The following is a 17,832-nucleotide window of genomic DNA, read 5'->3' on the forward strand; positions in this document are numbered from 1 at the left end:
TATGCCTAGTTTAGCTTTATGATAGTTTCTTCGTAGTTCTACTAATATGGCTACATCGCCAACTTTGCCTGACAGCACATATCAACACTTCGGTACAGTTTTTGCCGCCTGAGTAGTGGGTCACTGATACGTCCATTGGCCTCTTGTTCGGGGTGTTCTGAGGTGGCGGCAAGGAAGACGGGGTAGAAACTCTGTTGGCTAGATAAAAACCAAGTGGCTAAGGAGATCCTCCACGTGGTAGCACCGGGAAACGCCTTCGGTCAGTTGTATTCTTCACATGCTAAAGCCAAGTCTAAGATTTCAATTATAAAGTGAACTCCAACAGTATCGATTGTAGGATGTTTTTGACCGCTCAACGGCCATATTGAAGTTTATCATATTCTTCGAATCTGTACTGAAATGTATAGATTGATCCCGAGCTTAGCCTCCACCGCTCACTTGCACTCTTAGGCAAGTTTTTGTTCCGTCTTGCCTGCTAATATATTGGTCCAGATTGTTCACTGCATGCCGTTGCAGTCCTCGAGGAGGAAGACTTTTGGGGCTGCTTTGTAACCATTCACTGATACTGAAGACATTACTGGTCAGTGGTCATTAAGGACTGGTCGATGTTAAATGATTTCTTTGGGAAACCCTGTGCTAAATGCAGATGTGTTGGACCTCATATGGAGGAGGGTACAGATGACCTCGTGGCAATTAATGAGGGAATAATAATTCCAGAATCGCTGGAGATTTCCTCCAATGGTAAATGAAGTACTGTTATTGCTGAACAGGGCAGGGTCAATAAGTTTCTAGAGCTAGTACGATTTCAATCCTGTGCATCCTATGATACATTGGTGAACTGAAAACAGAAGATGGACCACATATGAGGACCCTGAGACCAAGCTATCGCCGTACTTTAGGCAAAAGTTTATGCAATAAACATATGTGGCGTAAAGCATCTACAGACGAAATATGGTCACGCTGACATCCCTAATTAGGCTGATGTAAAATTTATTGCATCAATTTAAACTAAATCTAAATAAGTGTGGGAATATCAGTAGAATATTAACAACTTGACAACTAAAATGAAAGTAGTAAGGCTGAAGTGGGTAGAAGGATGTCAGGCAACGGAACAGTTAAAGCACTGCCAGAACTAGCACAAAGAGTCGACAAATCTGTAGCTATAAACCATAATTTTTGGTAGCCAATATCTCCTAACCGAAGCGTAGTTAGTCCACCACGTGTTCGTGCTATCGTTCCCATTTTGATGAAATGTCTTCCCGAGAAACTACATTTCTTCTCTGCTGCTCTGGGACATGTGGTTCTAGGGCGCCTCACTCGTTAGTCACTCTGAGAAAGCTATTATTGCTTGACGTAGCCAGCAATGCATTTATTATCGTTTTTTAAAGTGTGACTGATCTACTGTTACTTCCGCCCTTTAATCAACACAACGTTCGAGATTTTCTCAGGTCAGAGTATGCCCATAAGACGAAGGGGGTTGGTCTCAACAAAGATTTGGAGCTTTTGAATAACAGTTGTGGTCACTTTCCGTGTATAGTCCCATATAAAAGAATAAGAGAAAGACTGGCTGTTCCAACTTGATGTGCGTGTTGAGATAGTCTTCAGTTCAACTTTGCTTACATCCTTTACTAAATCTAGAGCTATCTGGCCAAGATCCATAACTCGGTGAGAGAACAAACAAATGTCATCAGCGTAATCTAGGTATACTAGCAAAGGTGGCAAACTCCATTGAACTCTGCCAAGTCGTCCAGGCAAGGCAGCTTTCACCTGTCGGACTCCGGTTGGGACTAGAAGTTTTCTTTATTTCAATGAAGCCCGTGACATTTTTCGCAACCATATGTCGTTCTAGTAACACCGATCATTTGTTCCTCCTGCATATATTCCAGATAGACAGCCTGTCTACGCTATCGAAAGCTTTCTCGAAATCGATGATGAGCAGGTAGATCAGATATCTAAACTCCGTACACTGCTCCATGATGACACGAAGGGTGTTAATGTTGGCAGTACAGGAGAATCGAGCGCGGAGACCAGACTGCTCTCTTTCGAACAATTTTTCCGGCTATTGCTTGACGCATTCCAGAAAAATTTTAGTTAATATTTTCGCGGCAGTACGAAGTGCGCAAATACCCTTCCAGTCATTGCAGTGAAGACTCTTTGGGATCTTAACGATAACCTTCTTCTTCTGGGAAAAAGTTAAGATCTGAAAAAACTGCAGGAGAAGCTCGGAAGAGTTCCGCAGGGAGACCTTTAAGATCGGCGGCTTTCCTCCGTTTGGGCGAGTTAATCGCTGGAACAGCAGTTTATATCTGCATGTTATGGTGGTTTGAGAGGTGGAACTTCATTGGATTTTATACGATCCAGAATCGTGGTGAAGTGCCCCTTCCATCTGCGATTTCCCCAAAGTATACAGTTTTAGGCAGGACAAATATTTTACTTTTTTAAATATTTTTGAAGGATGCTTTCAGGGTAGGTGCCCTCTTTGTATCTTAAGGAACCAACCAGAGATAAAACTACTACGGTTTCTGAAGAAATTTGGTAAGATTGCTATTCTATTTTTCTAGGATCACATTATTTATTCTGGTGTTCCGCTATTTTGGTAAAGGCGATTCGCCAACATTGGTAAATAACTTCTTTTAAAAATAATTTCAACGGGAGATAGCCTTTTCTGTCATGTATGTTTGTGGATCTGGAAGCAGACAGAAGAGGAGAGAGGAGATAATTTCTGATTGAGAAAATAATGGTAAGGTAACAAGTTCGATATTGTTAATTAACCGTCCGTTCATAGACAATTTAAAAAGTTTGTGGACTTTGAAAAATGACTTGCTCCAAATCAAGAAAAGCTTCATTTCCATTTTCAAAATAACATGCAGTATGTTCAGGGAAAAATAGTGCCTTTAGAATTTGTTGACAGAGTGACACTCCTTTGACAGGTCTATTTGTGGCCTATGGTTTCAAGTCCTTTCCTAGCGGGGAAGCAGAGGCACAAGGCTCCATATTAAAACCTTAAGGGCTTGCTGTCATACTTGTAGGAGATTATTCTTTGATTTTGGTTTGCTCCAAAACGGAAGAAACATTCAAAAATCTATTCAAATTAATAAATTATTTGATGTTAAATAGCTAATATAATAATAAGTTTTTGAGGCTGACATTATTACTCACCATTTGTTACACTGCTGACTATGCTACTGACTAAAATTATTTTTATAAAATGACTCATAACTTATATTCTAACAACTTATTCTAAGTCGATGATCGCCCGTGTCTCGCCCACTTTGGCAACACCCTGATAGCCAGCGCGATCTGAAAAAAGAGAAACCTTCATTAGTTAATATTTTTTGTTAAAGTTTTCTAGTTCTATACGTAAAAAGGAGAGAAGTATTGGTGTTGATAAAGGAGTTATTAGGTTCAAAGTTGCTTTTGCGGGAATATACTAATGTCCCAGAAATTGACTGTCCCCTTCTTCACTGTTAATAAAAGCAAGGATTATTAGCACTGTTTGAATGAGGAACTGGTTGCTGAGATACGGGTATGTGGCCTACTTAAATCAAGCAAAACTTTGCTTTTCAAAGAGAAGTAAGAGGCAGTATGATGACGCTTCTGCTTTGCTCACTGTAGATAATAAAGCTGTTTGAAATGAAAGAGTTGAATTTATCGATTTATCACACTTACGGCAATCCCAAAAAAAATTGTGGCTACAAAAATCTCAACCCTATCCTGGAAAACCTGAATGCTTTTTGAAGCAGGGACAGTGGCTCGTTTTGAAAGCTTTCCTGGTCTAATCAAATGGCTGAAAACTGAAGCAAGAATTTAAAGGACGACAATTGTAGCATAGGCATTTTTTCATTTTTATATCAGAAATACTTTGGAGGGGCCGCGATGAAATGCGCCTCTCTCAGACCTCTGGTCAAAGAGAGAGATCCTTGGGCTTTCAGTTAAGGACTGATGTTGAAGAGAGCTTTGATGTTCAGATCCTTGAAGTGATCCAAGAAAGGTTGAATTAAGTACACTTGCTAATTACCAACGTCTTGTAAATTAAGCGGTGAAATTCGCCGGTTTGTCATTGTGAAAATCTGTAAAATTCGTTTTCAAATTTTTGGGATCATACTTTTGGAATTCCTCTGGATCGGACGGCGGGTAATTTAAATTCAAAACGGAACATGCGGCATTGAACAGTGTCAACAAAATTGACCTATGGTTTCTTCACAAATGCCCTAAAGTACAAACAATTTTGGGTTTTGTCCAGGGGAGAGATAACTCAGTCACTGCCTTTCTGTTACCCTGGGAGCAGTCTGATCAAAGATTCGCAAACATCACGTGGTTGCGAACTATATTCCACTTAAAGCGGGACGCAAGAACATACCGCCTATTTTTGATGAATTGATTGTTAGTGTAAAAAGAATTAGTCCAGTTAGACCGATTAGACAAATCTATTTTTTTTTAAAAGATTGCAAAGGTTAGTATGCCGATCAGTTCTTAAGAGATATCCACATGATATGGTTAGGTGATTCAAATATACACATATCTTTATCGGAAGGGTTGATTGAGGCAGTGTGTCTTAGGGGCTGTTTAAAAGGCATCTCTCTCTTTTGTTATGGCTTCCTAGTAATGGTTCTCGAAGAAAAAGAAAGCATTTATTTTATTCTGGGATTCTCTATTGGTACTTAAGTGATGAAAGTCCAGGGGGTTTAACGTGAGTACCTGCCGTGTAGGCATAATCCCACGGTCCTCTTCGGAAACGGATTGATTTTGGGACCGCAATCAGAGCCTCGCCATGACTGGCGCAGCGGTACTGCTTTATACTGAGTGCAGGCTCAGCATTCATACCAGTGGATGCAAGGCCTATCTAACACCTCTGCCGCAACTAAGGGGTGCGGCACCCGAGTTGTACAGCGCAACTCCACGCTTGAGCTCCAAGGAGCTCTGCCCGCTATATAGGCATAACCACAACCACCATGAAACTGCCACTAGTAGGCCAACCACAAATAACCGGGCCGAAAACACATCCCCCAGGAATTCTCCAGGAGCATATGCTCTCAGAGGACCATCCCGGTTCCCATGGTACCCGATAACCTCCGGTGAGGCTTCGTGGCAAGAGCCACTTCAGATAAGTCCCTTGCAGACTCGGGTCTGATCTCCCTCCTCGAGTACGGCACTCCTCAACGGGTTAACTGGAATCAGCTCGAAGCGGTACTTAAGTGGTACAGTTATACCCCACCCACTTTATTGAGAGAGGAAATTCAGCTAGTGACAACGACCAAATATTTATGAGTCTGCCCTCACTCCTGGCCAACCTGAAAATACCACCTTCAGCAACAGATTGTTTTGGTGCTGTATTTGTGTTATAGCTGTAGTTATCTGGTGACCAAGCATAACTTTGGTAACGGCAGCATACTACAAATCCAAAATCATTGTCGCAAAAGTATTACTGAAGAACAACACCATCAGCAACATTGAAAACTATGCTCAATTGACGCACATAGACTAGATATTATTGGTGCTTGGAAATCTTTTGGTAGATATCAGGCGGCTCTCATACCAATGGACCATATGGTTTTCCGAATCGTATTCAAGAAAACATACCCTTTCATAATCACTGGAAGGGAATAGTTGTTGCTATTGAAGAGCCACTTCAGAAGTCAGTCAGTCAGAAGGTATATTATTCTTCACTTTTTTAGCAACAGAAGAATGTGCTGTTCATATTCAGTCGCTTGAATGAAACGGTCTTCATATAGGTGTCAGGGTGTTCTAACATCATTGATTAGAAAGAGTTTTCGGAACAGCGGGGCTGCAAATCGATTAGGTTAAATTTCCGGTGGGAGACTAGAAATTTGTTGGAGGAACCTGAGGCCATTACAGCTTTGTCCAGCAAGAAGAAGAAGAATTAGGCTTCTAACTAGGCTTTCCGTCTTAAACTACTGTCTTATGAAAAACAGGGAGTTTGGGTATCAGTAGCCGATATAAAAACGAGGAGGAGATAACTTTGCAGTTTATCTGCATGTATCTGACTTCTCCAGATCTAAGATGACGTTATTTGGGAAGGGTTTCCTTCAATGAAGATTCTGTACGTTCCCTGCCCTAATATAATAAATATACCTAATAGAGAATAGAATAGTCTAGCATGAATACTTCGGACTAATGCTCCCCGAGCATAGATGACAATTGGGAATCGAAAAGTGCATGGAAGGTACATTATGGGTTAAGCAGTGCGATAATTTCTATGGTATATGTAATTATAGATGACAATAAAGTATTTAGTACCCTACTTCCAAGCTAGTTGTTTTCTTTTATTATTTCCTAAAAGAAATCAAGATATTTTCCGGAAATTTAACATGGTTGACACCAAACATTTTAGCACATAAATAAGAAAATGCCGCACTGAAGTCTTGATCTTCTTATGTGATGCCAATATTGACTCAGAAGACAAAATGCCCTCATATTTCACGGAATCCGAGTGTATAAGTGATTTCCTTGAACTATTTATAATATCTGAGCATTTGAAGCTCTGTGAAAGATATGTTTCATGTTTGCCTTTATACGAACGATTTTTGAAGATCCAATAAACGTTTTCATTTCCAATTATCATGGAATTGTGAAGGCTGACCTGCGGACACCTTCATTCCACCTGTAGGAAGGGAAAGCTGGACAGTTTCGAATGTGTATACTGTTTGCAGTAACAATTTTAAGATAGTTGTTGTGTTAGAAGTGCTCCATTCAGTTAATTCTGATTAGGGAGTTCCGGGTTTCTAGTGAAAGTGACAATGAGTGACGATTGAGGAATTTGGTGGAGGTGGAATGACAATGCTTTTGGTAAATATGGTATTTATGACGAGAAAACGCATTTGTTTATTCTCACGTTGGTTTGCTGAGTTACTTGTTTACCTGAATGTTTGCGAGATTGCGATGAAAGGAGACCAAAAACGAAGATGCAACTGGGCTGCAAGGGGCGAATGTAATGCAATCTATTATCGAATTAGTCACACCCTTCCTGCCTCACGTGTCCTCATCATACCTTTTTGTGCTATCGTCTTATGAATTGTTTTCTGGAGAGGGAGGGACCTTTGTAAAATACTCCAGAATAAGAAGGTACGGTGACATGAACTCTTTTGTAAATTACATGCAGGAGAAGGTTTTGAGGCAATGTGCTTAGTACTATCCTCAGTAAAATAAAATAAAAATGCTGAGATCAGAGAAAAAGATAAATAAGGTATAGTTCGAGTTACTCCACCACGCCAAATTCTACCTCTCTTCTTTTGGTAACAGGTGCGGCGATAGGCTGATCAAAAAGCTCATTGAATGTCATTATAAAAAGAAAGATAGTGCGAATTAATAAACTTAAAAAAAATATTAGTATGTCTACCTCAGTAAATATGGTATGACGCGCTCCGCTCCTGCCGAGAAATGAGCAAGGGTTTTTGATGCATGCATTTCGTCAGGGCATGAGGAAATTTATACGAACAACATAAATCCGAGCTGAACGCCAAAAATTGGTGCCTCATTGGTAAGATGCAGGAAGCAGCAAAAGGACTTCGTAAGAGGTGCATCTATATTTGGGTTCTACCATCGGGGTGAAAATTGCTAAAATGCCTGTACTTTGGACCATTGCTACGCCCAGGCACTCAATATGGTGCCGGTATCAGTATCTCTGAACATTTCTATCGGGTGATTCGATGACCGCTATTATTTCAGCCTACGCGTCAAAGATAAGTCAACCGAGAAAGATGCCTTCCGGTAATTGTTCAATACAAACATCTTGACTATCTTGCCCGGTAAGCCAGAAAACATCTGAGTTTACCATCGTGAAAATGGTGAAATCTTCGTTTTGTTGTGCCAGATAGGGATGCAATAGCTTCTCATCTTGATTTCCCGTCAGGTTGTGCACTTAACTTCGATTTTAAGTGTTAGGTTAAACGCCTTTCCCTCTGAAGCAAATGTTCCTAAGTCTTACTTTCCATCCCACTAGCATACGATGAACGTTGAATCATTCTTGTGATTGTGCCCAGAATTGTTTTTGAGGTTGAACTGTGGACTTCGCAAAGGGGTCTCTAAGATGTTTTTGGAGATCCATCCTGGTGCTGAATTGCCTTGCTCTGATCCTCGCAGAGGCGTTGCGGTTGAGATTTTAGAAAAGTCTGAAATGCGGATCTTGTTGGCTAGAGGTCGATTGTGCCTTATGAGCAGCATAATTTGTCCTTAACTTTCGAGGGTTACTAATCGTTTCTCTCTTATAGCGAGACAGATACCGATAGTCAGTGAGTCGTTGGCTGGAAACGTAGGCCTGTAATATGGTATAATGCCTGACCATCCCCGATACTTGGCATTCGGTTAGGTTTTTGAATCCAACCAAGGCAAGCGTCTCCGTCGGGTATAGCAAACGGAAAGAGTGCATTAACATAGGACAGAGAAGGTTGCAGAAGGAATGTTGGTTTGTGACGAGTATTTGGTTGGAAACAAGGGTTCGCAGCGTGGAACTGCGGTTGACTGCCCTCGTACAATTTACCGAACTCAAACAGTGAAGACTAGAATGGAAGACTAAATTTCGCCGTGAATTCGTTTCCACCTTCTCTTCTGTGTGGGGAAGGGATAAGTGTACAGTATTTGATTGGCTAACGGGGTCGCAGTTAGGTATTGGAACCTGCGTCCCTCAATGGTGTATCCTCGTCTCGTTATCGGATTCGGGAGATATGATTTTTGCTCATTTTATTCTCCTTTTCAATGTTTCTTATACCAGTCTGTACGAGTACTTTGCATTTTGGCTGATATTTAGGGAAAGCGTATAAGTAAATATATATAGATGCCTTCGGGCAACCAACCTGCTTTCGTTGCTTGGAAGCAATGCTAGCGAAAACTGCTCAATTTATTTTTCTGTGCGGCCGTGTGCTAAATGAAACGTATGCGCGCCAATGGTTCTGGGTGGCTGGCCTTTAAACCTGGGTACCTTCGAGGATTAATGGGAGTAAGCAATTGAAGAAACATTTCATCCTAATCTGGATAATATGCGGGGAACGAACTTCTTTACCTTTGCACTTCCATTGAAGAACAACTCCTATGAATGCGGTAAACATTACAGGAGCTGCTGGTGACGTATTATCTCCGCTCCATGTGGTTTCTCGAAGATGTCCGGGGCAATTATTTCGTCGGCTCTCAAGATTATCTGATGACAGGATTGTACACATTGTTATCTCCTGGGCTGTGAAATTTTCAGAGCGGTTCTTATTTCAAGTAGACTCCTTAGCACGGTCCACAGTGAGCGATAATATGAAACTACTATGCCGACATACCCACATGCTACTTAGCTATGTAACCGCTGACTGGTACTGGAAGAATTACCAGTCAATGGGACATGTTGAACTCTGGACTAACGTTTCGATTTCGACCTGCGGGACTTGACGCGCAGAAGAATAGGATAGCTTGTTGACAGCTTCAATTACAGCTTCTGAAGCTGTACAAAAATTTTGAAGCGGTTAGAGCATTCCATGCTGCAGACGAAACTGATTAAAATGTTCTGATCTGGGCTGCTCTCATCAACGTATAAGTCTGGTCAATTTACCTAATTCATTACAATCTGCAGCCTGCCTGCTAGCGACTACATCGTCATTGTGGGTGATCTCAATGTTTACAAAAAGGTGAACAATAACCAATGCCGCGGACGGAAAAGCTTTGAAATACGTAATAAACTTGGTGAGCGTATCGTCAATTTTGTGTACACTTACGATCTTACACTTGCTAAAACATTCTTAAAATGATTGCCTGATTTTCCTATATATTATGTTGGAAACAATAGCATGAAAACTGCCTATATTCTCATAAGACACCACCATTATTAACACTGGTCCGCTGTGAGATATTTCGTTTCAGAATGATGGTGTCGAAACGAAGCTCAGTGAGGAGAAAGGCTCTATAATAAGTTCCTCTTCAATAAAATGTTGGTCAGTGTACAAGGAGCTGGAGAGCAAAGAAAGATTGCAGTTTCCCGAGCCGGTCTATTACAAAGATCCCAGACCCAAAATTGACTGTCGTGTCGTTTGCTCTGCCGCTCTCTAAGGTTCAGAGTTGTGGCTGGCTTTCACAAGTAATGAATTGTGCCTCCTGCTAATGGAAGCAAAGATGTTGAATGAGATCAGGGGTATAACATGCTGTGATCACATCCGAAATAAGGACATTCGCAATCAGTATGGGGTTGCGCCCATCGCTGAAAATGGCGACAGGCTTTTTCCATGCTATTGTGCTAATAGGAACTCACAGGCTAATATTGACCTGAGTATTGAAGTCACAAGAAAATGAATCAAAAGCTGACGGAAGTAAGAGTGGATTGACATTCTATGATAGTTGGTGGTTTGAGAGTCTCTCAACTTTACCCGGACCAAGCTTATGACAGAAAGAGTGGAGGATCCAAACATATCAAAGGCTCCTCTCCTGACAAGGCTATTAATTATTTATCAATTAATTATTCCACTAGTGAGAATATATATATTTTCTAAGCATTGATAAGTGGAACATTGTTACAAACACTTTGTCCGTTGAACATCTTCTTCCTTTGCATTACCTGGTATAGCTACCTCACTCTGAACAACGTGCACCATCCTTTCTTGGGCGTAGGATGTTTTCGGTGACCATTTCGGATGTTTCACCAAAATCAAATTATCATTTGGAGTTTCCTATTCCCAATCAAGAGGGGATTCGCCACCTTGTTAGCTAGTTAGGGAAGGTGGCTTGGCACACAAATTTCTGCCTCTTACCCATCAATAAACTGAATTTGGCTCTTTAATCGTGGCGCAATTGGACATCTAAGCCGGGAAATATAGTTCTTCAGGCGCTGGCTCACCTCTCCCCAGAGAAGCTTGATCGAAAGCGGTTACAGGTGTTGTTGGCTCTGAACGTACTAATTTAAGCCCCGAGATGGGCCTGAATGTGTAAGAATTATGACCAAAACACCGTCGGTGCAGATCTTGGTTGGGTTGAGCCTAGACAACAATTTTTTGTTTGAGGACAGTCTTGAGGAAGCGTTTGAATAGTTGTATCTGCCCTAACGACAAACTTGCCAGTAGTTTCTGAAAAAGTGGGTATTTCCCCAAAAAGAGTGGTCTTTACAATAGGAGGAGAGAGTGAGTTTCTCTTCAAAATTAGTGCAGTGTGCCATCAATTTGGTGAGAGACGCGGGACTATTATATATTCGAACAAAAAAGTTGTCCTCGAAGAGGTTGAAAAAAGGGAGAGGTTGTTGAAGAAATCAGAGAATAAAGCTGTACTCAAAAAAAATCATGACACAATGTTGACAAGAGTTGAATTTTAGCAAAGAACGAAGGACCTAATTGGAAGCACGACTAATTATAGTGATGAAGTGATTATCAAAATAGAGGTTGCAAGAAAGTCCTTGAAAGGAGTTTAGATGGGATAGAGGTAGAAAGGGAAAGGTAGAAGAATGAGAAGTATGGAGAAAATGGAAAACGAAAATAAAAAGATTGTCTCAAAGATCTTGACGAGAAACTCGGAATTGGTTACTGCACTTGTGTTATTTAAACAGAAATGTTGACCAAACCTCGTTCTATTTGATGTCTGCATCATAGTTTGAATGCAAGATAACGAAAGGCTTAATTGCCTGAAGTTGTCGGTAGTTACGGGTTTCTAAAACTTTTTCCAAGAGACATTTTTTAATACTAGGGTTTCGTAACTTTCCATATGCTATCCCGAGTCCATTTGAGAAAGGAGGAGGAGGGAAGAGTTACCATACACCTATTCTGAATGATTGTGTAATACTTAAGTGTCTTGATGTGTAGGTGTGGAAAACCTCAATAATGTTTACAGTTATGTCGAGAAATTCATAGATTTCTTACTGAGGTTATGACTCTCTGCTTGCCGTAAAAGGCAAACAAAACGGAGGGAGATTTGCGGAATAGCGACCTGCAAATTTCGAACTATCTTATGTTTTAGAAATGGAAACCACGCCTTGCAGGTGGTGGTTTATTATTACCGTCAACGGACACGAACTGGGCTCTAGAATGTGCGCGGGCATGTTATCATAATTAGACGACAAAAGTAGCAGTGGATAGGTCATGCATTGCCAAAGGCAATAACTCCATTGCTACCTATGATATGCAGTGTAATTCACTAACCTAGAGTGGTCGACGAATTGGTCTTACGATAGCGATATGACGACATGGAAGGAGGTGAAATGACGCGCTATACCCTATTTAGGGTTCAACGGCGACCATGTGTGTATACTTATTCAGTTTTCAAATGGAATGTGAAGCATAACATATAGGCATGACAATCATCTAATTTTGAACTATCAGCTGAATTCTACTAATAAATGATGAGTTCAGCCATTCTCGGAGCGGTAAATACCATCTTTAAATTCCGAGCAATCACATCTTTCCTCATTATTTGATTGGAAATATAATCTATGAAATAAATCTGTAATTTTATTTCCGACCATAATTGTGCTGAGCCGTGTATTTAGGATAAACTTAGTCACACTTTAATTAGAAAGGTATGATTAATTAAATTTGAAATCACATCTCTGTATCCGGTGGAATTAGCTTAAATAGCTTTCGGTCTAGTGCAAAGAGACTATCAACCACCGCAAAAATGTGCTGAATTTAATTACATTGTTTTCATTTGTAGTCACAACTGAGTGTACAAAATCCACGTGAATTTTTATTTGTTGAATGGGAATATGAGGAACTCTTTAGTACTGGAAAGATTTTTATCTATACTGGTTTTAATCAAGTATTACGGAATATGCGAACCAGGTTGCTGTGGGATTGCGTGAACATGATGATCTGTTTGATCAAAGTTGTAGTTGCAGACTGTAGTCTAGTAATGTGATAATAAGGTTGTGCAACCTTCACCTGAACTTCAACTTTACTGGGAACCTCACAAAGCACATTTCGTGTCAGTCACAGGATGGAGATGAAGAAAGATGAACCCATGGGTTATGAGACCACTTCTTTCAGAAACGTCTCCACTTATCACTTGCACAGCCTTAAGTGTAGCCCTGTGAGCTGGGGTTTAACAATACGCTTAAATTATTCCCTGCTTCTCGTCAAAGGTGATTGCAAGGTTGATTGATTGAAAGGTTTTGTGTATTTCTTTTATAAAGAGGTTTGAGTATGCATTTATCCACGTAAAATATGCATATATTATGTGAAAATAGCCACTTTCAAGTGATATTGACATTCATAGTCTTGAATTTGCAGAGGAGCGACAGCTTCGACCTAGTATAACTTTGTTAGTAATAGTGCGATTTTCATGAAAGTTGGTAAGATCATGCTCTATACTATAGCCTACATTGCTGCAAAATTTTGTGATTCTGTGGTGAACTTAAGGGGGGTTTTCCTGTCAATTACTAAAATTTATAGTAATATACTATTATTAACTTTATTTAAACAGGTATCGGTATGGAGGGTATTTTGGAGCCTAGGCACCATATAGTAGCAGCCCCCTGATTTTTTTCAGACTTTTCGGTTTAGCTGTTCCTGAGAATGGGTTCGTTAAAGAAATGACCACTTTCAACCCCCCGCACTCCCCACCTTTTCAACAAAATTCAAAACTAAGACCGGCTTCGAAAAGTACTAATCGAGACCTTTAATTTGATATCCCACATGACTATATTTGATGAAAAAAAAATTTACACCCCCCTTTTGCATGTATGGGGACCCCCCCCCCTAAATTCGTTGTAAAGGGATGTAACTCACTATATGCGTGAGCGTTCACAGTCCCCACCTTTCTACCAAATTTGGTCTCGATCGCTATAACCGTCTCCAAGAAAAATGCGTGTGACGGACAGACAGACGGACAGACAGACACACAGTAAACCGATTTGTGTAACAGTGTAACAAAACACAAAACCTTAAAAATTGGTGGTGTAGCAAGTAGAAAATTTTCAAACTTTGCTGCTGGCGAAACGTCAAACACGCCTCGGATAAGGACTGACCTCACCGCTACGACCTTTGACTATCGAAAGCGGATTATGATTTTTTTTCTCAAATGTGCGCACGTTCCTCGACAAATTTAACGAGGGCTCCCAGAATGCTAGCTTTCTTCAACTCGAACGATAATTCCAACGATAAAATTTGGATATTCTGCGCCCGATTGAAGCAAAGGTGGGACTCCGGAAGGTACTCCTCTCCCGTTTGACGCACTTATGGCAATGTGCTTTTGTACTCAGAAAAGCAAAGCGGTAGCAAATGCGAATCCGAAGTCGGGTTATTTCTAGCAGCTATCGCAAGGTGCGCTCTCTTCACCTGGAAGTCGGTTTCTGACTGCAAGATTCCGGTCCAGGTTCAGAAACATCACAATTATGCAGTGCTATGAGCCAAGGGAGACTTAGGATATAATGAAGAACATTGTGATTGTGATGGGTGACCTGAATGCCAAAACGGGCCCCTACAATACCTTACTAGGGCATATCATGGGGAAACACATAATACACAGACAATGGTTGTTTGTGGATTTCGGCAGCCTTGACCGACTCGTCATTGGGGCACATTATTAGAGCGCATAGCTTGCCATAAGGTCAGTTGGGTTTCAAGTGACCCAGACCGCAGTCTCCCTATCTGCATTAAAGCGCAGAGCAACGAAGGCGTCGGTCGACCAAATTCTATATCTAACAAGCATGATTTTTGCCGAGCATGGCACCGAACTGGAATTCGCTTGACGGATAAAATTTTCTAGCCAGTTGTCCTCATTATTATCAGGCCTGTGCTTGTGTATAAAATAACAGCGAAGTGTGGAACTTAACTGAAACAACAATAAGAATACTGGATGCTTTTGGAAGGATGGTCCTATAATTTTGGGAACTATTTAAGCGGGAGAGGAGTGACGCATCAAGTACAGGGAAAGATCGGAAAACTCGATCGACGGCGTGGGTGAAATTCTATCAAGTGTAAGAAATTGGAACCCGCGGTCACTGGATCGAGGTAATTCAAGACAAATGTTGAAACCATTCAAGAACAAAGGAAGAAGAAGTATTAACTAATTTGAGGAATTTGAGGAATAATTTGAGAGGTAACTATCAAAACTGCTTTTGCTGGAACTAGCTAAAACGAGTGTAACAATGTGGGAACATCGCACCCACGGAAGTGTGTGAAGTTGTCGTAGTCACAGCAGCCACCTAAGACGAAGTAGTAAACCCTAATGGCAAGCTAAGAGTTACAACTTTACTCTGGGCAGGACGATGAGGATGAAAGACCAATGCGTATGGAGTGCAAAATCCGTGAAATGCTTTGTAATAACTTAAATGAAACAAAGATCCTAAACTGAACCTGTTGCTAGTTATGTTTAAAGGCTCATTTGAAATGCAACAGCTCGTCTAGAATAAGGCTATCAACTGTACTTTAAACCGCTAAGGGCATATCATGAACAAGTAAGTACAAAAGGCGTAAGTGAGCAAACTAAGTAAACTACTGCAGTTTCTCCAAATTTATAGCTGCAAAGAAGGTCGGAAAACGGCCCCATTCCATTCCAGACCAACCTGATTCCAGTTTCAAGAAAAGACATGATTCCAACTCCCTCAATTATGCGATTGTACGTTCCGTCAAATTCTTGCAAAACTTTGTCAGTTCGCTGAGCAATTCCACAGATTTATGCAGAAGTTCAACACAAGTTTAGTCTACTAGCATCCAACCATGAATATCCGACTTCCTTATTAATGGTGGGCATATCTTGCCACAGGCACCGCAATTCTACTATGATACCATCACCCTGAATATTTAGCTTCCAGATCGAGCCATTCGTTTAGATTTAGGAAAGTCAACTAGCGAGCTAAACGGTAATCTCTCAAATCCAAATTGGTACGGTTTTAGTTTCCATAAGACCAGAGAGTATCATTACAATTGATTAAACGGTTCGTCATTGGCATAAATTGCGCTGATTCAGAGTTTGGTGGACTTCGTAAGAGGATACCAAAGTCAAATCTATGAAAAAAATGACAATGGTCAAGCAACCGCACAATGACATCTACAGGTTTGATGAGTGGTTTTTGTGTCACCTTGTACAACACTGGATTAATAATGGTCGAGAGGATCGGCTCAAAGTAGTCAGGAAAACGTTTTCCCTCAAACGCCAATCGCAGAGGAGGATATGCCATGCCATGCCCAAAAATGGTATTGATAATAGCTTTTTAATTTCTTAGTTCAAACGGACTATGGGTCAAAACCTCCTCTTTATTTTGAACCTCAGCTGGGCGATATCATTGTCGCTTCCAAGGGCCGCAAATGATATCTTCATTATTTGATCGGCTACATGAGATATTCCATAAAAGGAATTGGCAACATAGGTCTTTGGTACTTTATCTCCACCGCTGCTTCATCCGTCGTGAGCCTTCCTCGTCCGCAGACAATCCTCCCTACACAATTGTATAGTACTGCTGAATTATTACTGTCGATACATTACAAACGCAATGGTTCTGCCAGCACAGAAGTTCGTTCTAATGAAACCTCGTTGAAGTCCCTTTGGCTCGATGTGCCAGTGATGTTTCGAATTCAGTTATCACCACGGCTCTCGGAAAAGAAAATTTTTGAGGAATATGAAGACCAATGCCAGGAAATCTTTCGACACCAAAAGACGAAATACCCTTGAGAGTAGCGCATTTACTGCCTATACAGATCGCAAGACAATATTTCGCGTAGACGATTTAATATTACGCTGGTTTTTGTAAAGAGAGAAGACAACGTGGTCATTGACGCACTTTTTCGCATTGCCAGACTGCCTCACTATCGCAGATAAGTTTACCAAGTGCCCGAAGGCAATACCCTTCATCAACATGCAATTATTAACGTTAGAGCCCCAGATAGGTTAGCCTATACGGCATGCCTTTTACACTGTTTGAAACGCCTCTGTTTTAAAATATAGCCTGACTTTTTGAAGTTTCTACAACCTGTGTTTTGCTACACCACTGTTCTTAAGTAACACAGCAGGATAAAACGTTCCGTACCCCCTTGAAGGATAAAAGCATCTGCAACATCAACCAGCTGCATCGCTCTCCATGTTTATGAAGAGTTTCGACTTCCCCCTACTTGCCACAAGCCTGGCTCAGCATTGAAACAAGTTCTTCACTTCTTCACACCCATATACCAACAGGCCCGATTTCATAATCGGATCATCTGACACAGTGATGACCAATTATGTGTTAGAGACGTTCACGATCACTATGGTACTGTCTTAAAAGATACCCCAAAGCGGCCAATTCAAAATGACTGCCGGCTAGGCTTAAAGCACTTGCTTCATGACGTGCGCCGTAACCGTTCTGGGAATATTGCATATTCAGCAACCACCGGTACCGCTCCAACAATGACCCATTTACCCTCAGCACCAAGTGCCCTAAAAAAGTTTTCTTCTGCACGCTTCCTTGGAACAGTACTTGAGCAGTGAGGGTACTACCAACGACAAGTTGATCGCGCCTACCCTGTCACTGTAAACGGCTTCTCATGTTACTCATGGAAACAACAATATAATAGTCATGTCACCTATGCAAACTCGAACACTTTAGCAGCACCTCTTTCTTGTAATTTCGTTTCGAGTAAAGTCATCCCACAATACTTCCCTGTTAGAGTAGCAGGCGAAGATCAACCGCTGTCAATGGTAGAAAAGGGTGTCAGTGGCAGATCACAAGATTGCACATTATTAAGCTTTTAGCCTCAGAAAGGGAAACTGTTAATGTCTCCACGCCTTGCTCGCTACTGTATCTTTAACTAATATTGACTGGTAACTTCCTTACTATTTCATTAGAATAAACGAAGGTAAATGGTTTGGATAAATTCGGTACTGTTATTCTGGTATTAGACTAGCATCTGTTCCCATTTCCACTTCCGACATACTGACAAACGATCACAA

General features: G+C 41.0%; 1 protein-coding gene across 3 annotated transcripts in view; it reads right to left on the reverse strand.

Moving 5' to 3' along the window:
- The window catches only part of LOC119653643 (sphingomyelin phosphodiesterase), a 94,830-nt gene that overhangs the window by 26,582 nt on the left and 50,416 nt on the right, over positions 1-17,832 (reverse strand). For all 3 annotated transcript variants that reach the window (XM_038058455.1, XM_038058454.1, XM_038058456.1), the window contains exon 3: positions 3,160-3,300. In XM_038058455.1, coding sequence (XP_037914383.1) covers positions 3,160-3,217 — 58 coding nt within the window. In that variant the 5' untranslated portion in view covers positions 3,218-3,300. The remainder of the gene's footprint in view (positions 1-3,159; positions 3,301-17,832) is intronic.

Source organism: Hermetia illucens, chromosome 4, assembly GCF_905115235.1.
Source record: "Hermetia illucens chromosome 4, iHerIll2.2.curated.20191125, whole genome shotgun sequence".
Classification (NCBI taxonomy): Eukaryota; Metazoa; Arthropoda; class Insecta; order Diptera; family Stratiomyidae; genus Hermetia; species Hermetia illucens.